The sequence below is a fragment of the Saccoglossus kowalevskii genome, chromosome 11 (assembly GCF_978046115.1).
Source record: "Saccoglossus kowalevskii chromosome 11, keSacKowa6.1, whole genome shotgun sequence".
NCBI classification, from domain to species: domain Eukaryota; kingdom Metazoa; phylum Hemichordata; class Enteropneusta; family Harrimaniidae; genus Saccoglossus; species Saccoglossus kowalevskii.
Window position 1 is genome coordinate 12,717,776 of NC_140651.1, and position 23,666 is coordinate 12,741,441.

At 37.2% G+C, this 23,666-nt stretch overlaps 3 protein-coding genes across 3 annotated transcripts; all 3 read left to right on the top strand.

The window, feature by feature from the left end:
* Positions 1 to 7,904: 7,904 nt before the first annotated feature.
* On the top strand, positions 7,905 to 9,930 carry LOC100377019 (glutathione peroxidase 2-like). The gene is given in 2 exon segments (NM_001184927.1): positions 7,905 to 8,326; positions 8,925 to 9,930. Coding segments are annotated over 2 exon segments (630 nt in total). The 5' UTR covers positions 7,905 to 8,035; the 3' UTR covers positions 9,264 to 9,930.
* A 4,615-nt stretch (positions 9,931 to 14,545) lies between these two features.
* LOC100376868 (glutathione peroxidase 2-like) lies at positions 14,546 to 17,572 on the top strand. Its single transcript, NM_001184928.1, is given in 2 exon segments — positions 14,546 to 15,001; positions 16,903 to 17,572. Coding segments are annotated over 2 exon segments (714 nt in total). The 5' UTR covers positions 14,546 to 14,626; the 3' UTR covers positions 17,242 to 17,572.
* Positions 17,573 to 21,052: 3,480 nt separating this feature from the next.
* On the top strand, positions 21,053 to 23,197 carry LOC102800813 (E3 ubiquitin-protein ligase TRIM71-like). The gene has a single exon (XM_006815102.1). The coding sequence runs from the start codon at positions 21,053 to 21,055 to the stop codon at positions 23,195 to 23,197; it is 2,145 nt and encodes a 714-aa protein (XP_006815165.1).
* The last annotated feature ends 469 nt before the right edge of the window (positions 23,198 to 23,666 follow it).

Here is a 23,666-nt window from a genome sequence, read left to right on the forward strand (position 1 = left end):
TGAGACCAGGGACAAGTAAGCTCCCGAATTCAAATGATAAAACAATTATTAACAATAATATTTTGTGTATATGGGCCTCGATGAAGAATTGGCCACATGGAGGAGAAGCAAATCTTCATATACCTCCTATCCATTGCAGTTAATAATTGTTTACTATTCTGAAATTTCCATCGTCACAATCCTATACATATATTACATACTTATAATACTTACATAAATTATCTCGCTGACGGACATCCATATTATATGTATAATAATGAGGACACGTGGCTTTACGTTATTAGCTAAGACTTGCTTTTAATTCGTGGTATGGTCACCATTAAAGTAAAAACCATTGATTATTCAGAAATACGGAGATGATAATTTTATGATATTTATATAATAAAAATAAATAATAAATAATTTACTCTATCGCTGCCAAAGAAGTGGAATAAACACATACTACGGTTTGATATGGACAAGTTATTAAACCCTGAATCTTAGTTATTTATATTGTGTTCAATTGTGTACAGTTCGTAAATCTGTATGCTGCTCTTGTTTAACTACAATATGTTTGTAGGGTTGCCATGGTTATATTCAGCATATCAAAGCAATTTGCAGATGATACGTATATATCTATTTTATGTCTTAAATTTGTGAGTCTTTAAATTGTGTCTGAACACGTTAACATTTTCTGGACAGAGCGTGCTGTATCGTAACTATGTTAGAATGTGAGCGTTATTCTCACTATACATAGCTCCACTCGGTCAAATTGTTTGTCAACATAATCTTTAATTTCACCAATATGCCAATGACAATCAACTGTATATAGCATTCACCAGAGTCAACACTTCAAATGCAGTTACACAAATAGAAAATTGTCTACATGACATCAAGAAGTGGATAACACTCAACAAGCTACAACGATGGAAAAACTGAAGTTTTGCTCATTCGATATAAATCTGACCATACTCCTAGCCCTGTCAGCAGTATCCATGTTAATTTTACAGTTATTGGGCCAGTCACGGCTGTACGCAACCTTGGAGTTACATTTGATAATACTCTTCAATTAATTAATTAATTAATTAATTAATTAATGGTTAAAACAGCTAGCAGGCTGCACCAGACAATGCCTTCGTGGATGCAATTAGGACCACAACTATCCACAATTTAAGTTAGTGTGATCGTAAAACAAAACGATAATGTGACAAATGTATGACTTCGTGTCTTGTGATAAATTGGGGGATAGTCCTTTTTAGGCTACATCAAGTAAGGGCTCGACCCAATTTAGTTCACTTACAGGAGAAAACGGCACTTAGCAGGAACACCAAAACTAGGTAAGAATATACAAATATTCAGTCCTTAATTATGATTACTCAGTACAGTAACCAGGAAGGTATACATGATAGTTCACAAAAAAGTATATAAAGCAATACAAAACCAAATTCGGAAAGTGGAGATCGCAGGATCGAATCTCGTTTTCAATTTATTGTTCTCGAAAACAATATCCCAAAATGTGTTCACGTTGGTTGTCATGTTCCAAGTGGCATACCGAAATGAATAGTTCTGAATATAAAAGGATTTTTTTTCAAATGAACATACAATGGCGTTTTGGGTGCTTAGCCCTAGCTGAGCGTTCGCGCACACTTTGTTACCCCGTGCTAATGATCTGGACCGGGTCTTAAAAACGGATCTGATCTAGCCCGTATCTAGAGTTTCTTAGTCCCTGCTAAGAAGTCGCGCACGTTTTTTCAGCACGGGCTAACGTTTTTCACCGTGCTAAGGAGCTATGCGCAAACGCAATTATTAATTATATATTTATTAAATAACTAATATGTTGCCAAGGAGTAAAAACTCGATGAGAAAGTAAAAGGCTAATTAAATAACAAATTAATTAATTTACTTACGTTGTAATAGTTTTACAGTAGTCTAGTCATATTTCACTACACAATTACATTATCTAAAAGACACATTTCTAAAACCTGCATTATTATTATATGACTTGATTAAAATTTTACCAAATCTCTTCAAGCTCGTTTACTAAAGGTCATTCACTCACCCACTCACTCATTTATTGTTTGCATTACTTTGTACACTGTCACCACATGGGCACAGCAATGTCACATCTTCCCCTATTTCATTATTGAATATAACAGCGCATGGGTATTTTTTGCTTCAAAGAATATTTTTAGGTGAAAGGCAACATCATGAATAGATCTTGATTAGCATTATCAAACATACTCGATGAACAGTTCAAGTGCGTAAGTATTCACTGACGACACGTGGTGTTTTTAAATTTATCATACAGCGCAATATTCTTTTACAAATTAGTCACAGAGCTACAGATAACAATACACACGACCTACTTCGCTATGGGGCGGCATCACGGAAGTAGAAATAACATACCCACCCGTAGATCTGTATTCGGAAGTTGTATAAAACAATCAAATCAGTGGTTATGTTTCATTCAACAAATATATATATCGATTTGGAACGTTGACCACAAATGTATTCAAAGGGCGATAATTGTTGTCCCGCGTCCTGTTCGATATGGGACTCATAGCGACGTATACAACGCGTGTAAAATACATTGTTTATTTACATGAAATTCCAACACGAGCTGCTCGACGACCACCGCCCTTTAAAATAAAACGTATAGTCAACACTGAACATATGCAAGCCTAATGATATCACGTACAGGAGAAAATAGTTTTCAAAAGAGTTACTGCCCGTGTCAACATCGGTGAATAGTTGAGAAGAGAGTGTTTACATCAGAAATGCAATTACTAGAGTCATGTGTTTTGTTCATTATATGCGTAATAAAAACGTACAAAATTAACGAAACAAAACTCATTTACAAAATGATGTATCGTAGTGATGAACAAAGGAGAAATTATTTTTCTTGTGTTTACTAGGGCCAGCCATAATAATCTTCAAGAGCCTTGTAGACCTGGTAGAAAAACGGCACCGATGCACTCCTTTGTTGTAAACGCATTTATGGTAAAAAATGTAAATGTACACTATTGTTCATTTATACTTTGGAATGAATTGGTGATTTGAATTTATCGAGTTCATTTGATTGTTAGAGGTATATAATTTTCTAGGAAAAACTAAATTTTTGTAAATTATTTTTTTTTTCAAAAAAATGGGGTATATGAACCAGTGTTCTGTCTTGGTCTTAACGTAGCACCCATATCATTCGTTTCCAGCTGAACTAATTACGGTTTAAACATGCATTAAACTGCGGGTCTTCTAAGCAGTACATTTTCTGAACTGCAGGAATCGGATTCAGTTGTGTTTCCTGTAATTTTGAATTTCAAATTATTCCTGCAAATGTTTGCACTTTTTAATCAGGATATATTCCGAAGATATGTTACTTGTTGTCAATGAAACATGATAAATCAATTTGAAAATTGTTTTTGAAAACAGACAGAAAAAATATACGAGGGGCGTTCTATAAGTAATGCCCCTGACCCACTTCCAGTTGTATTATCTAGATGAAATTTTGCATGTGTAATGATTTACATCTTTATAGGTTATGTTGCAAAAACAGCTCTGAACTAGTTGTGGTTTCTGATTTACAGGTGTTTGAACTAAGTCAGGTGTGAAATAGAGCCAGTTTAGTGTCGCATAGTGATCCAGTTTCTGTATTTGAAAGGACGCACTCCAAAGGAGACTTTTGATGAAATGAAAGAAACTTATGACCTTGTAAAATGCTGGCATCGTGAATTCAAACATGGCCGGAAGTCTGTGGAAACAGCTCCTAGACCTGGTCGTCGCTCTTCTGCCATTGATGAGGCATCTGTCCGTCAAGTTGAGGCAGCCATTTTGGAAGATCGACGCATTACTGTTCGTCAAATAACATAAGAGGTCAAGATTAGTACAGGGTCTGTGGAAACTATCATTCATGACCATTTGCATATGCATAAGATCTGCCAGATGGATTCCCAGGTTGCTCACACCTTTCCAGAACGCCAGAACGCGTTGAGTGATCGAGGATGAATTTAGAGATGCGCCAAGAAGATGAGTCAAAGTTTTTCAAAAGTTTATTACAAAAGATTACAGGAAAACTTGCGTACATCATTATGATCCAGAGACCAAAGCCCAATCAATGCACTGGAAGCACTTGGACTCACCACCTTCAAAGAATAATAATAATAATAATAATAATAATAACTTTATTTAATTAAGCGCAACAATTCCAACATATGAAGATCAAAGGCGCTGATACAATAAACAATCAGTCAAATATTAAAAGCACATTTAAATAAGTGCGTTTTCAGTCTGGATTTAAAAATGTCTACTGAAGGACTAGAACGAACAGACAGAGGTAATTCATTAAAAAGTTTAGGACCTAAATTTTCAAAAGCACGGTCTTTAAATAACACCTTGGACTTTTTACTACACACCTGACGAGTTTTAATAAGAAACTTTGATTCAGATCTTAAACTACGACTAGGTACATAAAATTCGATTAATTCACATAGATAATTTGGGGCAAAACCATACAAAGATTTATACACTAGTAAAAGTAATTTGAAATTGATTCTTTGTACAACTGGTAACCAATGAAGTTTAATAAAAATGTCTGTAATGTGGTCATATTTTCGAGCACGAGTGACAAGGCGGGCTGCTGCATTTTGTACACGAATAAAAGGTTTTATCTTAGTTACAGGGAGACCAGACAATAATGAATTACAGCTGTCTAAGCGAGAAGATATGAATGCATGTACCAACTTTTCAGTATCAGATTGGGATAATGATTTACGAATACGATTAATATTTCTTAGATGGGAATATCCAGATCTACAAATAGTAGAAATGTGTGTTTCCATAGATAGCTGCGAATCAAACAAGACACCTAAGTTTCTAGCACTTGACGAAGCACTAACCAATTCTTCACCAATTGCGATACTAGACAAAGGACACGAGTCTTGTGAGAATCTCCGAGACGACATGCACACAAATTCAGTTTTCGACACATTCAAAAGTAGGAAATTACAAGACATCCAATCGCTAACGTCTTGAATACATGTCTGAAGTATCACCCGGGCGCGAATTTGATCATCTTCAGAAACCGATAAATAAATCTGTGTGTCATCGGCGTAAAAATGATATTTTACGCCGTGACGTCGCAATAACTCGCCCAATGGACGCATGTACATTGAGAAGGCAAGGATGCAGCCCTCCGCTGACAAGGCCATGCTCACAGTCTTCTGAGACCAGAACGGAGTAGTGATGACAGATTTCCTGGCAAAAGATGCCACAATTACAGTAGCCTATTACGCTTCACTTTTGATGAAATTAAAGGAAGCTATCAAAATCAAGAGGCGGGGCAAGATAAGCAAAGGTATCCTCCTCCTGCAGGACTACACCCCGGTCCACAACTCGCATGTCGCCAGATCGGAAGCGTGGGCGTGTGGCTATAAAATCCTCCCCCATCCCCCTTACTCTCCTGACCTTGCACCCTCTGACTTTCATCTCTTCCCAGCCATGAAGTTGTTTTTGAAAGGAAAGCGTTTCCCATATGCGCAGCCTTGATTTCTGAAGTTATGACGTGGTTGGAGGACCAACCTGGGGTATTCTACAAAAACGGTGTCCAGAGCTGCATCAAACGATGGGAGAAATGCATAACTCTGGGTGGTTTCTATGTAGAGAAAGACTAACAACCTTGCCAAGTTTCATTAAACTCCTATGGGAAATGGGTCAGGGGGATTACTTATTGAACGCCCCTCGTAAGCTGCAACTAATATGAGTGAAATAGCCTTACACAACATTTCATCCAGTAAGTTTCATTCCATGTTCTGTCAGCCATCTCCTTGGGTCAGTTAAATAATTGGCAGTTTATAACTCAAAATAACATATTTCTTAATTATTAGATAAATCTTATCGTAATCTAATTCGTGTGTTGTCGAATGAATGAATGTATTTTGAGTATATATACTATATGTAAAATAAAATTTTGGGTTGAAGGATTCAGTGATTTTTTTTATTTTATACAGCGAATTACTCTACTGTATTGATCTACTACAATTATTGAAATATACTAATGCGATAACACCGTCGACACTAATGATATCTGCTTCATGATTTTCAAATACGTCAGATGTCAAAAGTAACGATTAATAACGTACGTAAGTTGAACAATATATAAATGAGTTCTGAATTGTCGATCTGTATCGTAATCAATATACTCTCTATAAAATCATGTCATTTCAAACTTGCTTTGATGAGTAATGGTTTTATCGACATTTTTATATGGAGTGTCGGTCCCTTTTTACCGGTGAGAGAAATGGATTTATTTTTACAATATCGTTTTTCCGTAGTCAACTCCCATGTCAAGTTGTCACAGAGGAACTTCCTGTTCAATCAACGCTTTTTCATACTAACCACTGATTGTGTAATCGTGTCATTGGCTCTTCAAAATGAAATCCGTGGTAAATAGCGGCCAAAAGAGTTCAGAAATCTTTTTTTTTTTTTTTTTTTTTTTTTGCAACTTAAAATAATAGATATATAGAAATATTCACAATCAAATATTCATCTTCTATTTGCTCCATGGCAAAAGGTGACCAAGCAAGTGTCAGTGAGTATCAGTTGTATGTGGAAATTATTATTCACGTGTAATTTTGAGTTTTAAATCCATCATGTCGATTGTACGAAATGTGATACTTAGGTAACGAGCACGTGTATCTAAATCATATCTTTCCGATTGTATATTATAATTTGTTATGATATTGGGTTCTATGTATGGGTGTTGTGAGTCGATTCGCTTTATGCGATTTATGTTCACGCTTTTGAACTGGAAAACCCAGTTGAAAACGCGTGTTAGAGGCCCTAAGCGTAGATGGCGCACTTCGGAAACAAGCTAGGTGACGAATGGCGGCCAACCAATATCTTGATGTGAACTTGTATATGTCATTTATCAATTACTGATATCTTGATAGGATATATGGTAACTACTAGTAATTGTCAAGGGTGTATATACGGTGATAGGACGTCACTGATATGATATAACGCTACTTCCGGAGTCAGGACGATATTTCGATGTTTCAAAATGCTATGCCACAATACACTGTAGATATCCAGTCGAACTGTATATTGTATTGTTAACGAGTTGATGACACAAAATATCTCATACTACTATTAGCTATTTTAATCTACGCCAAGGAACTGTGATATTAATTGAGTCGATTCTGGTGTAGTAAATTACAGTGAAGGAAATCAAAAAAAAAACTACGCAATCTTTAAAATTCACAAACAACATCTCATACTACAACAAACACCCAAAATAATAGTCCCTAAAAAGGCATTTTCACTCCTGGCATGTTGTGATATAGGTATGCACCCGGGGCACATAATTATCTCTTCTATCCTCGGGGGCGGAGCTACGTCACAGACGTTCCACGTTGCTAAGACGCGCACCACTGTACCATGGGCTCTGTGCGCGCTGCTGTGGAACACTGGTCGAGCCGGTGAAAATTCGAGAAAACAACACAAACTCAACTTTGAAGTAATCCCGAACAATCAACTTTATATATGTTACACACGTAGGGCTAATCTTGTTGCACTGGTCAGAGGAGTCTCAACAATCACCCCCAAAGTACCGTTTTCTGCGAGTTTTGGGCCTTTGTTTTCACCGCCGCGGGTTGCCAGGCGGTGAAAATGCCCGGATGTCCGCCCCCGAGGATTGACAGTGTGGTTGTTGATTTTACGTGTATAAACCAACAGGCTGTAGTTATCACTTTATAAACCACAAATTACAAACCATCGTGTTATTGAAATGAATTGAGAAATATACAATCTCGCCCACAGTTACGCGCTCTACAATGACCTGAGTAACCTATAGCGTGATTGTGATCAACGCCCATTTTATCAGATAACATGACCTTTGATCTTTACTAGTACTAACATACAGTCGTTACAGCGTGTTTATTCTGTGCTCAAGGTACAATAAAACGGTTGTCTAGATTTCTGTATATGCCGCCAGTTAACAGCAGCCTGTAGTCGTCACGGTATCAGCTTTAGCTCTCACAGCATAACTCTACAGGTAGCAGCGATGAATATACACCGGTATCACCGCAAGTCTGACCTCAATCGGAGTATTTCGCAAGACGTTTCAGATGTAGAACCACCTGTCGTGAATTCGTTCTACGACTTGACTGCTAAGTCTCTGACCGGCGAAGAGGTCAACTTTTCTAGCTACAAAAACAAAGTCGTTCTGATTGAAAACGTGGCGTCCCTCTGAGGCACGACCGTCAGGGATTTCACCCAACTCAATCAGCTGGTCGCCAAATTTGGCGATAAGCTGCAAGTGTTGGGATTTCCCTGCAACCAGTTTGGTCACCAGGTAGGAAACCTAACATTCATATTCGTGTTGTTTACACGTGTAAGACATTAACTTGTCCAAGTTACAAACATTTTAATATTTGATGTAGTATTATTACAACATTGGGCGCCATTGTTCGAAATGCGACGGACAAAGCGTGACACAATTTGAATAGATAATGTTTAAAATTAGTCATTAGTCAGAGTAGAGTTGACTTATATCAAGTAGGTACTCGTAGGGGCGAAACTTGATTTGCGTTGGAATGACACTGTTTGCCTAAAATAATTACATGTAGCTATATACAATGCTGAACTCGTAGCGTGGTGCAACAGTCGGTTCCACCTATGATTACTGACTGTTGGTGTGGGCATATTATCTTGTACAATTTTGAAGTGGGTTTTCAAACGTTAAATTTTTTTGGAACGTAGGTTTTAAATTTGTTAATATTTTATGAAATTGGTTTAGAAGCTAATATATTCATACGTGATTTAGATGTGGATAGACATAATTTTACTTAAATTTGTCTCTTCACGCGGAATTTGTCGACAGTTTTTGTTGCACCATAAAATTGATGCAGCTATATTAATTTATATTATTTAATAATTTAACTTTTTTTCAGGAAAATGCCACGGAAGAGGAGATCCTAAACAGCCTTAAGTACGTCCGGCCTGGAGATGGTTTCGTGCCAAACTTTCCATTGTTTTCTAAAGTGTTAGTGAATGGAAAAGACACCCATCCAGTATTTCGCTATCTGAAGTCTCATCTACCGACCCCAAGTGATGACAGCGAATCTCTTATGGCCGACCCACGTGCCATCATCTGGAGCCCTGTAAGAAGAACCGACCTATCGTGGAATTTTGAGAAGTTCTTAATCGACAGTAAAGGAAACCCAATCAAGAGATATAGTCGCCATTTTGAGACCATCAACATAGCCAAAGACATCGAAAATCTTCTTTAACCTCAACTTCAAATTCAAAAGATGATTAATATGATTATAATTTGATTAAATATTGATGTAGGTAGAGGCTCTGGTTGCTTTCAATCTGCGATCACTAGTTGATGGCTGCTAGGTTACACTCTAACTTCATTTGTACAACTACCCATGTAAATCACGTTTGGCAGCACTCCTCTGACGGGATTTGTCAACCGATTAGAGCGCGTCTTACTAAAACAATTGATATTCTAGTAAGTGGACTACAAACACGCTCTGATTTGCTGCTCTTCCTGTGAGATTTGAACGCGATCTGCATTTACAGAGGCATTTTCACCGAATCCGATAAACCAATGATCGTACATTAAAAGCGACCATAGTTTATACCTTCATCAGACTGATTGTATTCGAGCCCAAAAATTGTATTCACAAATTATTTACCCACATACACATCTGGAATAATTGCAAATTACTCGTTTTACTCTAATGAACTGCAATAGTGATAAACAGTGGTTAATTTTCATCTTCGAAAAAAACTGTTACATTGATGGTTTTACTTTTATGATGACGTCATCGTAAACTTCCCAATGCCGGTGGTGTCGGATCCCCAGTAAACGCACTTGCAATGTCATAGTTTTTTGTATGAACGTGGAAGTAACTCGAGAAATGAAATAATAAAATTAATATACACTTATTTATACTTGTGTTTTCATATATTGGCATTTAAGGTAAATGTATTTGGGTGGGGTTAGACGGATTACAAGATTTCCTTGATCTTAAAGGACGGTTTCATGTAAACAAACAATTTTGTGCATGTTGCTACGAGTCTAACGCCTTTTGAGCATGTTTTGTTTGGTCCTAGATAAAAAAAAGACTATGAAAAAGGCGCATTTTGATTCTTTTATCGTATGTTGATTTCTATGGTAAAAAGATTACATAAAGACGGATGCTAATGATTATAACCAGTAATTAAGTGGCATTTTTTAAACAAAAAATGTGTTAATTTGTTTATACCAAATATTTAGGACAAGGGCATTCAATGGTCCCTCCTCCCTCCTCAGAACGAAAATGAGGTCTAGAGTTTGTCAGTAAAATCAGGTCATGTGAGTATCAGTTTATGATCAAGAGATTACCTTTCCCCTAATAGTATGCAAAAAAGCACGAGGCACCCCCCCAAAAAAAAACAGATGACAAAGTAAAACTACACTGATCGAGAAGACAGACCAAAAATCCAGTATTCAAACTTATCAATGAGTTATCAAAAAATGCCTTTGTCAGGAATCAGGAATCATGCAACATACTCAGTATCTAGCAAAGATGGTGCAGTTGAAATTGACATGTTTGAGTTATGTGTCGTATGCATTGGAAATTTACAACTATGATTGCTCATACTATGGTCAGTACGCGCTTTTGCTAGAGTCCGAAGTCTACACAAGTCAGCTTCATACAACATTGCAGCCAAAATTTGGGCAATCAATATATACTGTGATCAATGGGTGTTTTGGGTACAAAGTCCACGATTAGTATGGCAACGATCATCGCTGAGGTCGCTGTTTCAGATTATAATGGCCGTATAAATGACAAATTGGAATACACTGATTATAATAATGGAGCACGAAGTAAAGGCAACAAAAGTGTCAGTCCAGAGAATGTGATCATTTCACTTGAAAACAGGTTAACAACTGAGAAGACAACTCTATCAGATCACATCAAATTAGCAGTCAGAAATATCAGCAAAATACGAGAACAGGCATTTATGGAAATTGAGAGTATGATGCTAAGCGTATTTGTCTCTGTTGTGTTGTTCAGTGATAAATTTCATTGTCATAACAATGCGACTAACTTTCTCCCTCTCTTCCTCTTTCCGTAAATTAAATTAGCTAAGCGCGTATTATCACAGAACAATACTCAAATGAAATTTTCATGCAACATTTGAATTGATTTTTTAAACTTGTGAAATATATCATCAAACTTACAATGAAACTGTAAAACAAATGTGATTGATTATTGAGTTCAAGGAACAGCATGCATAGCCTTACATATATAGATCCCATATAAATACCGTGAATATAGGAGTGTGTACAGTAAATAGAACAGCCAAATAAATACGATTCTTGCTCATTTGAAACAAATGTATGACAACGTACATTTCCAATTAGCATTATTCACATCCTACGCGATTGAAATTTCAAAAATAGTGCCACATCTTTTAGTAGAAGCAAATACTGAATGATGTTTTATCAAAGACACTAATATCGTGTTCACACGTGGCCCTGTGTCCATAAAGACTAATATGAAGACGTGTGTAACGACTAAACTGAGTCGGCGTTGTTGTTATCGGCCGTCATGTTTCATTAAAATACTTGGAATAAATGGAATCAAAGAGCAAGTCTGACATTGTGGGCGGGCTTTAAAGGCGGCGTTATTGTTCATACGTGCTAAAACCTTTTCTGTAAGTACCAAGATATATGTGGTTAGAAGTTAAACCACTTCGTCATACGAGGAGCGTTTAAAATCATTTGGTTGGATGACAATTTAAAAAGGGAGATTGTCATCTCAATCAAAAATCATAGTATGGTTCTCGGCTTATTTCAGACAGTCCCCTTGTTTAATGATTACAGATATATTTTAATTTACATGAATTTAAATTTACTTTGGTATAAAATGTTTTTATTATTCATTTTTATTAAACAGTTATTTATAACTGCAGCCTCTGTTATTCTATTTCTTCACAATTTGCCGTGTTGCATCTCTCAACTAACCTCCTCCGGAAAAAAAAATAATTTAATAAGTTAGTCACGTTATTTTGCTGTCATCTTTTGACAAAACTTACCAAAAGTTTTGAGATTTGTTTCTCGTGAATCAACTTGATATGTCGTATATAACATGTATGACCATAGGAAAAAATAACATAGTTTGATCAGTCACGTGATATTGCTGCCATTTTGGATTTTCTTAGAAAGTGACACTAATCTGGGGCATTTGTTTCTTCCGAGTGCTTTAACTGATCAACTTGATATTTTGTACATTGTATCGCCAAAGTTTTTTATGAGAAAAATAAAATATTGTTTATCATTCCCGTGGTTTAGCCTCGCTTTCTGGCAGGAATTACCACAATTTGGGACATTTTTATTCGTATCGGTGCTTTAACCCATCAACTCAACATTTTTTAAATAATAATTAAAAATAATATAATTTTGATCAGTCACGTAGTCACGTGTTTTAACCGATCAAGCTGTTATGTTGGGTGTAGCATGTATGATCAAAGTATCTTCCAAAAAATAACTTGAATATATATCACTGGGTAGTATATATATCATATATCGATGTTCGTTGCATTAAACAATGATAAACTTACAGAAAAACTGTACGTACTGACGATAACAACAATTACAAAATAATAAAACATTTATAAGAAAGAAACACATGCAGTACAATGCATCAAATACATCATATTTTTATCACATATATTTTGCATATTATTTTCACATCACTGATTTGAAATACTTTCGCGATCGCTAGAGACAAGACAATATGCAAATAACCTGTTCTAGCCAAAATACTAACTAAGTGTTTAAATATGCAATAATCCCGTCGGAAACTACATGTTTGGTGCGTTCACACATTACAATTATGTCAAAAACATTGAGATTTATATTTATTTTTCAGTCTTTAGTTCGTAATGGCAAGTGGTTGTAACGGGGAATGGGTAACTCGCAAGGCAGCGAGTGGTACTCTAGGATCGCTCAACACTTATACGCACCATTCAGTCATAAGAACATCAGTACAGCCAGATATTTATTACAACTTCAATCGTCGCCATAATCCCCCGGTCCTCTTCCCTCCTATTACGCTAGAACCCCTCATTTTTAAAATCGACAGTGTTAATCGTTCAACCAATAGTTCTAATACTTTGCATGAGTTGTCATGACGGCATGTGGACTCCACGGCTAAGGGCGTCGCCCCATGTCATCGTCATGACAACATCAATGCAACTTGGTGACACAACTGGCATATTAGTTGCACCATTGTCGAATTGTTCTAATATTTAGATTGTTCTTTTAATTAACAGCATAAAAATTAAAAAAAAAAACAATCAGCTTGGTGTTTGACAAAGTAATTAAGTTTTCTGAAGTATTAATTCTACAAAAACACCAAAGTTTGACCGATTCAATTAAACTTGGCATTGATAATGACTGACGGCGGTTTACTGATGTACTCTATTTTGATTTAAATTTGGTACAGAAGCAAATATTTTTTTCATTATTATCCCCAGAAACTAGTGTATTTTGTATCACACTTTCGTCCGCCATGTTTTTCATGCCGTGCCTGGGCTGATTTCATCTAAACTTAGCATGAATAACGCACTTATATTTTGGTCTACTATTTGATTCAAAATGTCAAACTGGTGTAAGTGTGGATTATACAATTTTGTATAATGTGGAGTTTTTGCTTTGACTGAACAAAAGCTGGATAATGTGTAATTTTGAATAATATCATATTTTTAACATGCTGAATTCTCCCCAAACATTCAATTTAATTTTGTTGTTTTTAAATGGTACAGTCACTAACACAATTAACAGTTACTATTTCATTTTATTTTACTTTACACGTTATATAATTTATTTTTATTTATTTTTAATTTATGAATTGTCGTTATTCCATGTGACTGTGCTCAGAATGCTTGTATATATTACTTTAATTTTTAATCATTTTTAAAAATGCAGACTCTATAGTCATGGAATAGACCTATTTTGTGTCCTATTCATTTTAGGGTAGTCATGCGACCTCAGTTGTTTGAGATATCCCATAACATTGTGAACGTGTCAGGCAATGCATTATCTGTTAGAGAATGGAACATTTCATTATACTCACTGGTTACGTAACTGTGTATGTGTATTAACTCTACTTTTATGGAATAATAAATAAAAAAATGTTCGTAAACATTTACATTATTTCTTTGGCATTTTGGTGATTATATGTTGTAAAACACACATTGTTTTGTTTTTTTTCTAGCAAATGTAAGTTTGCAATTTGTTTTTCCTAAAATGTTCATGACCACCCCCATGATTACAAATGGTCCAGCCCTTATCACCCGGAAGTTTAATATAGTACGTGTAATAAAACGCACTAATTGCGTTTCGTCATATTTTTGATACAAATAAATTCATTTTAAATAAAAAAAAAAAAAAAAATTCACCTTCGGTCTCACAGGCGAACTCTTGTGAACTCGTTTCCACGAGTACTGTGACGTCATGACCTGTCACGTGACGATGGGAAACGCTTGTTGACCCATTATTCTGATATTTCACACGCCGCGACATACTTGTGTTTCTTGTACACGGCTAATATACAGTACACTCACGGTACAAAAACACCTGGTCGTCGAGATGTTCTTTATATGCCGCCAGTTAACGGCAGCCTGTAGTCGCACCAGCTTTAGCTTTCACGGCGTAACTCTACAGGTAGCAGCGATGAATATACACCGGTACCACCGAAAGTCTGACCTCAATCGGAGTTTCTCGCAAGACTCCTCAGAAATGGAACCACCTATCGCAAATTCGTTCTACGACTTGACTGCTAAGTCCCTGACCGGCGAAGAGATCAACTTTTCTAGCTACAAACACAAAGTCGTTCTGATTGAAAACGTGGCGTCCCTCTGAGGCACGACCGTCAGGGACTATACCCAACTGAATGAGCTGGTCGCCAAATTTGGCGATAAGCTGCAAGTGTTGGGATTTCCCTGCAACCAGTTTGGTCACCAGGTAGGAAACTTAACATTTATATTTTTATTTTGTTTGCATTAACCGGAATACTAGTGTTTTTTCGCAAAATGCATTTTCTTGAGCCAGACCAGCACGTATTTAGAAGCTATAAGCGGCAAGCTAGGTGTTTGGTACTGGATATTATAAATAACTCTGCGCTGCCGTTTGTAGATCGGTCTCACGTGCAGCCCTTTTATCAGTCGATAACAGGACAGTGAGTGGGATCATTGAACCAACATAAACGCGTGATTGTGCGTGACTCGCACGTTTGCAAGGGACCGAGATTCGAGCAACAATCCTATCATGATTCTTTTACGTTGCATGTTTATTACACTGTTGATTTCTTTCCTCTCAAGCCACCTCTCCACGTATACTGCACTGTTTGTCCCACATTCTCGTTTATCTCTGTTATCACATGAAGATGGGAAATGCGTCGTCCATTATTACCTACTTAAAGCGCGGTAGTCGTCGCGCTGCGCATGTGCGAGATATATGGGTCTCATATAAACAAAGATGGCGACTTTGACTGTTGCGCAAATCAACGAGTACGAACTGAGACGTTTCCAAGCTTTAATTGGGTAATTTTCATGTTATTGGAAGGTATCGAAAGAGTCACCGGCGGTAATCAGTGAAAGTCGCGCCCAGGTCAAACCTCATACTTGTGATTTCCATTTGAAGAGCGCATTGGGTTGTGGGAAAATCAATGTTTATCAACACAAATGTGGCACATGCGCAGCGCGACGACTACCGCGCTTTAAACCCGTGGTGAGGAAGTTGATGTAATCTGTCGGGTAAAAATTACCGAGCATAACGAACAGGAGCACCAATTCAGAGACGTGAAAGTGTGTGTAATCAATATCCGATTTTCTGTCTCTGTGATCGCTTAGAAATAAGTACCAAAAAAAGAAGCATTACTTGTATACTGAGAAATAAAGTAGACCACGCAATTCCATATATTGCCAAAGAAACAAATAATTATGCAATTATCGCTGTTGACGCATCGTCCGAATCGCGCGGTTACGGTTACTATTCCCAGACTTGAGAGATTTGATTGCAGCCAAATCGAAGTAGTAAGATAATATTGCCGACGATTAATTGGCAAGAGTTCCTTTTGTACTCCTAACCCTAACTCTAACACTCACTCCCAGTTACCCAATTCATTTGTATATGCCCCCTCTAGATAACTATCGATGTCCTTAGGAGGGACATGTACAATTAAATAGGAATGTTGAAGTGTAGGGTTAGGGATGAGGGGGAACAAAAGGAACTCTTTCCTAACTCCCCCTCCCCCCCACACACAAATCAACCTTTTTTTATTTAAACCCCAAACTGCCCCAACCGCCAGTTAGAGGATGGTAGTCGTCGCGCCGCGCACGTGCGACATTTGTGTGGATAAACATTTATTTTCCCATAATCCAATGCACATTTTTAATGAAATCACGAGTACGAGTTTTGCTCTGGGCGCCACTTGCATTAATTACCGCCGCCAACTCCTTTGATACCTTCCAAACGCCAACAAAAAATTACCTAATTAAAGCTGGGTAACCTCTCACTTTGTACTACTTGGTGTGCGCAACAGTCAAAATCACCATCATCCGACGAATAAGGAGTCAGAGTCGGTATTTAGTGCAAATTGCGCATAAGTCGAGCACTTATTCATGATTGCGATCGGGAAAGCACATTTTACTATGGGAAATCGATATTTTACAACACAAATTTTGCAAATGCCGGCGCAACGACAACCGCCTCTCACTATGTCGGTAATACTTTTGTTGGCAACGATACAAATCGGCTTGGTCAGAAATTGATTTAACCACAGATATATGTTGTTACATTCACCTACGTTTGCCAAGCGTGGATATATAACAATTGTAATCTTAAATTTGTTTACTTCATTTCAGGAAAACGGCAAGCAAGAGGAGATCTTGAACATCCTCAAGTACGTCCGCCCTGGTGGTGGGTTCGTACCAAACTTTCCATTGTTTTCTAAAGTGTTAGTGAATGGAGAAGGCACCCATCCAGTATTTCGCTATCTGAAGTCTCATCTACCAGCTCCAAGTGATGACAGCGAATCTCTGATATCAAATCCAGGTGCCATCATTTGGAGCCCTGTAAGAAGAACCGACGTATCGTGGAATTTCGAGAAGTTCTTAATTGACAGAAAAGGAAACCCAATCAAGAGATATAGTCGCCGTTTTGAGACCATCAATATAGTCAAGGACATTGAAAATCTTCTTTAATCTCAACTTCAAAAGATGACTAATTTGATCCGAGGACAATCATTTTATACATACAGCTTACATTGATTTGTGTTTCATGTTTCCATTTTTACTTTTGCTTACATATATATATATATCTGAAATAATTGCAATGACTTGCAAATAACGATATACAGTGGTTAATTTTCATCTTCAACGAAAACTGTTACACTTCTGATTTCACTTTTATGATGACGTTACCAAAAACTTCTTTGAATGCCGGTGGTGTTGGATCCCCAGTGAACGTGTAATGTAATAGTTTTCGCGAATGTGAAAGTAACTCGAATGAAATAATAAACTTAATATAAACGTATTCTTATTTGTGTTACATTGTGTTTTCATACATGGGTATTTAAAGTAAGTATGGAATGGTACCACTATAAGTGATAAGACTTCCTTTACTTTTACCTCAAGGTTTTATATCATGCTGTTCAAAAAAAAAAAAAAAAAAAAAAACTAGAGACCGAACTACTTTTCGCACAAAAATTAGCCATTTACCATTTGTTGATTTCTGTGGTTAAACAATTTTTATTGATTTATTCGGTTACAGATGGTGAAAATCACTTGTGAGATAGGAACATGTGGTTGTTCGGATGAACACTTTTATTTTTCATGAAATAATGCTTTAACGTGCATTCCCGCAAACATTTTTAGTTGAGTATTTTTCGTAAGATGTATTTTGTGACGGCTACAATACCGAATAATTGATACTTCGTAAACAAAATAGTTTGATAATTTTGTTGGCCCTATGTATTGGGTTAAATGCCCGGAAACAATGTGTACATCTGACTGGCAAATTCCAGGTTGTCCTCCATTAAACGTTCTGCCAAAGCTTGGTATTTTTTAAATTAAAAAAATCATCACATGATTTTTGTGAAAACGCTGGGGTGTCCTGGGATAAATGTACCACTGAGATTTCACTTGTGCGATTCCCCTGTCACTAAAACTAGGTTAAAGCGCGGTGGTCGTAGTGCAGCGCGTGTTCGAATTTCATGAAAATAAACAATGTATTTTACACGCGTTGTACACATCGCTATGAGTCCCATATTGAACAGGACGCGGCACGACGACTGCTGCCCTTTAAGGATTCTAGTAGTCGCCCAACACACTGCAATACATGTAGCAACAGTTCTGATGAATCCAAAGACTTCCACAGATACTTGCAGTGCATCTACCAGTAAAGACAATTGGCTCTCAGATGTGAATACAATTCCCTGGTCAATCTTCCCTCACGGAGTTTGAGTTTCAAGTCGGTCCGGGAGGTCTCAGTCCAGCCCTGACGGCCTACTCCTTTATGTGGCCCCGATTTGTTCGAATTTTAAGTCTAGTTTGAATCAATCAAGTTGCTCCACGCAGAATAACTGCCGTAAGCGAAAGCTATTTTGTTACACAAACGGGGGAACTGTCATGAATTTGTTTTCGCGTATCTGTTGACCGACTTAATTAGCTGATTATTAGCGAATTGCTGTGTTATGTCTGTCATCGTTTAGGTCTATTTGAAGTTTTGGACGGAACTTGGCTCAGTGATTTGGAACTAATTACAAGATACCGTCGCTATTCTGACATTCATAGTTATTAATGTAGTGAACGATTAATCAAAAGATATGACGTATTCAGTACTTAGTGTGATTGGCTTTATGATTGAAGGTTACGCCTTAGAGTCTTTTTACTGTTTTGTAATTGGTTAGAGTTTTGAAAATGAATAAAGAGAGTTTGAGTTGGTCTTGGCGAATACTCCACGACAGACGGAGTCCGAGAGAGTCCAGGGGCGAGCCTTGAGGCAGTCCAGTCTTGGGCGAGTCTTGGTTCAGCCTTGTGAGAGTCTTGGGGACTTTTCCCCAGGGCGCTGTGTCTGGTAGAGTGCTCGATTGACCGACTAAGACGAGAGTTGAAACGTATTTCGTTGTGTGTGCCTTATTTGACTGTAAAGTATAAGTGACTTTCACGATCCCGTACCTCAAGGGGACGAGATAGAGAGACGAGACGAGTTTCCCCCCCTGACAGTGTGGAGAACCCCGAGAGAAAGAGAATTTACCCCTGATAGAACCAAGTGTCTTCTTTAATTCCACGGCACTTAATTTCTACAAGCAATTTCACAAACTTGCCTGTAAATGCAACAAACAATTCCCAATTCCTAACAATAAATACAGCCTCCTTAATATTCAAAAACGGTAACTTTATTACATTATAAGAGTACAGCGATATCACAGTCTGTATAATTTTACTCGTATTGTTTTGAGAAAGTTGGTCACAAAGCGCATAACAATGTTTATTGGGTCTAGCCGAAATAATATCTCTCGAAATCTACATTTCTGATGAGATCACACATAACAGAAATGTCAAATAAATTGGTAATCTCACAAACTTATCTATTTCAATACAGAGCACGTTATGGTGACCTGTGTTTTTAGTCTCCATTCTGTAAATGGGTCTACTTCTTCAGTCTTCAGTCCGTAAAATGGTTTAAGTCTTCAGTCTACAAATGTAGTATGAATCAATCAACTTGCTCCACGCAGAATAAACAACTGCCGTAAGCAGAGGCTATTTTGTTACACAAACGGGGAACACATTCTAAAACATAAAAAGAATCCTTGAAAATTGTTTAAATCTTCAAGCTTATAAATTGATATAAATTGGTGTTGAAACTATTCGTAGCATCCACACAATATTCATGAAAGAAAAATTGGGACTGTGAAGGACTATCCATTTTCGCATTTGACTGACTCCAAGAGAGGGACAAGTCTAGATACTGTCGGCATACGCCCCTGTCACGTGATAGTGTCATTCGGAGTTTTAAATATAGTAATAAAAACACAAATTACATTTTGCCATGTTATTAATACACGAAGAGACACATTTAAAATAGACAGAATAAAATAACTACGTTAGTGTGAATTAATTTCCACCAGTTCGAGGTAACCATGTTGACTCAAACTTCCGGATGGTGTGGGGACCAGACTAGCAGGACAGCACATTTTGCCTGTTTGAGGGCGCATTTGTGTACCTAACCTAAAAATTTCAAGTAATTCGCAATTCTTTACTCAATTGTTTTACAATATGTTATATTTGTGATGGCACACAGAACTGTATTGTAAGAAAGATAGAATATGGTTAGAGGGGGCAATAGGGGATATAGCTGGTACAGGTTACAGGAAATAAAAAAGGCATTTTGCGTTTTTACAGGAAATACATTAAAAAATAGGTTTTTACACTTTACAGATAAAGCAAATTCCTAATTAAATTTTACATTTTCATAATATATTATATAATTTGTGTTTAAGAATCAAAATTGGAAAAATTGCGTACGAATTGTGACATTTAATGTAGAACTCTTACAAAAAATAATATCTTTGTACAAATTACGGACGAATGAAATACCGGATTACATTTTACACCTTGTCCATATCTACGAATTTACGTATTTTTATTTATCCAAATTGCAATATTACGAAAATAAAACAATTGATTACAGGTTACGTAAAATACCCCTTGACGACCCTCTGGTTATTTCAGGCTTGTGTCTGGATAAAAGAATTGCCAGCCCCAAATACCAATAGTAGCTGTTAACGTCCCTTCCATCTTAGAACAAAATTGGCGCCTACAGCAAATCTTAGGTTACACAATCATATAGCGCCACGCAATGATTACCTTTAACCTAATAGTATGCAATACCACGAATGCATGAGTCATCCATTATTCCACTAACGGACACCGTTAAAGGGTACTAAGCAATTTGTTATTGGGAAAACTATTCTTATACTACCAGCCAGGCCAAAACACTTGACTCGACGCGATGGCGTGTAAGTTTGCCGATGAGTTTCTGCACTGTACTAATTGTAGTGAATTGTACACTGGATTGCACACCGACATACTTCCGTGTCTGCCCAGCGACTGTGAGCAGTGTACAAACACACTGGTCGAGAAGACGGGGCAAACCATTCACTGTCATCAGTGTGGACGCACATATCTCATTAAGGTACCTGACTTTACGAATGAGACAGCAAAATTTGATTTTGATGAGTCAGCTAAATATTCAACATGCTCAGTGTGTAGCAAAGACAATGCACTTCATATGTGCATGGACTGTGACATTGCCATGTGTGCGTTGTGTGTTGAGGTACATGAGAAATTTCCCGCCATGCGTTACCACATTATAGCCGAAGTGGACTGTCAAAGTCCAAAGTGTACTCAAGTCTACTCAGTGCCATATTGCAGTCAACATGTTGACAATCGACTCAAGCTATACTGTGATCAGTGCGAGATAGCCATGTGTTTTGAGTGCAAAGTCCTCGATCACTACGATCACGAACATAGGTATATAGATGTCGCCGCTGCAGATTACAAGGCACGTCTAGAGGAAACAATTAAGATATTAAATATAAAGGAGCATGAACTAAGTGTGACTAAGGTGTCAGTGCAGAATGTGACCACTTCACTTGAAAACAGATTTAAAACTGAAAAGACAAGTCTTTTAGATCACATTGAATTAACAGTTGAAAACATCGTTAGCAAAATACAAGAGCAGGGAATACTGCTTGAAAATGAGATGGAAAGGGAGTATGATGATAAACACCATAAACTGGAAATACAGATGAATGAACTTGATATGTACGACAGTGATCTACAATGCGCACGAAAACACACACAAGAACTCATGCATTGTGCAAACCCATTCCAGCTGTTGTCAGCAAAGAAAGACATGGAATCAAAGATAAATAAAATAACGCTAACTGCAACAACACAGAGTCCATCAGAAGATGACTACATTGAATTTTGTCCTTCCAATGATTACTATGAAACGCGAATACTTGGAGAGGTAGTGAATAGAAGGCCATGCGAACAGAAAAGTGTCTCACAGATTGCAAGAGTCGGAGAGGAGGTCAATATCACCATGTCAATACCGAATGGTTGGCAGGGGTCCCGGCCTAGCAACATAGATGCTACAATGATGTCACAAGCGAAAAAGAAAGAAAAGGTTGAAGTTCTTGACAATAAAGACGGAACTTTGTTAGTGAGATACCGTGCTAACAGTATAGGTGAACATGAACTCTTAATACCAGCTTATAAGACACCTGTAATGTGTCCCCCAATTAGGATTAATGTTATGCCTAAAAAGGGATTGCTGTGTAAATTTGGTGGCAGTGGTTCAGCAGCAGGCCAATTGGGGTGTCCCTTGGGGATTGCATTGTCTACGTCTGGAAATATTTTAGTATGTGAGGAAATGAATAGGCAAATACAAGTATTCACTATAAACGGGGAACATGTAAGATATATTAAGTTTGATGATTTTGCTGAAGCATTCATTCCACTATATTTAGTTGCATCGCTTGATGGAACCATATTCATCACAGACTATGGTAACAAACAGGTCGTGGTGTGCGATGAGTTTGGTACGTTAGTTAGATGCTTTGGTCGAGATGAACTGAAAGATCCTCGTGGAATTTCAATTAGTCCGACCAATGAAAGAGTGTATGTGGCGGATTGGGGGGCTCATTGCATCAGGATGTACAGACAAGATGGTAAATATATTGCATCTTTTGGTTGTCATGGCGATGGGGATTTACAGTTCAAATGCCTGTGGGGTCTTGCAGTTGATATCAATGGGAATGTCTTTTCCTCTGATCGGAGCAAGCAATGTATCCAGGTCTGTGACAGCAATGGTATTTTTTTGTATGCCTTTGGAATAGAGAGCGGTTGTGAAAGTGCATTTTGGGATCCTGTTAGTGTGGCAGTTGACAAGGATGGGTATTTGTATATAACTGATAACAACAATGATAGGCTGTTTAAATGTGATTCACAAGGAAACTTTGTTAGTAGAATTGATTGTGCAAATGCAAGAACAGCTTGTCCATTCGGCATTTGCGTAAGTGATGACAAACCACTTGGTCATGTAATAGTCACAGATGAGACAAATTGTGTCAAAATATTTGCACAATAAATACCCGGTAGTTACTGATTGAATAAAGCCTAAACGTGGAGACCCAACGAAAGTAACCATGGTGTACGATCAGTCACACTTTCGCTCAAAACCATTCTTCTGATAGAAAAAAATCATTGGTTTGGAATGTTATACTTGTATGTTATAAATTTGATATTCACATTCCACACAAGTGACATATGCTCAATAAATGTTATTCAAAGTTGAGGCTTAACTTCAGGTTTACAAGTTTAAAATAGAACAAATGTTAAAAATTATGACTTGGAGCAAAATATTTGAATGTATGGTATGCTTTGGCAACTCAAAATTGTTACACATTTGTTGTATTTGCAATATCAGTTTAGTGTTTTTTGTTCAATAATTCAAATTTCAATATGATTTTTGATATTAAGGAAATTAGTGACCCCATACTCTTTGTTTTACTAATCAATGCAAGATACGTTTTATGTTTAACAATGTGCCTGTATAA

What these genes read in the sequence shown, in the direction of transcription:
- LOC102800813 (XM_006815102.1), top strand. Translation starts at nt 21,053, where the DNA reads ATGGCGTGTAAGTTTGCCGATGAGTTTCTGCACTGTACTAATTGTAGT.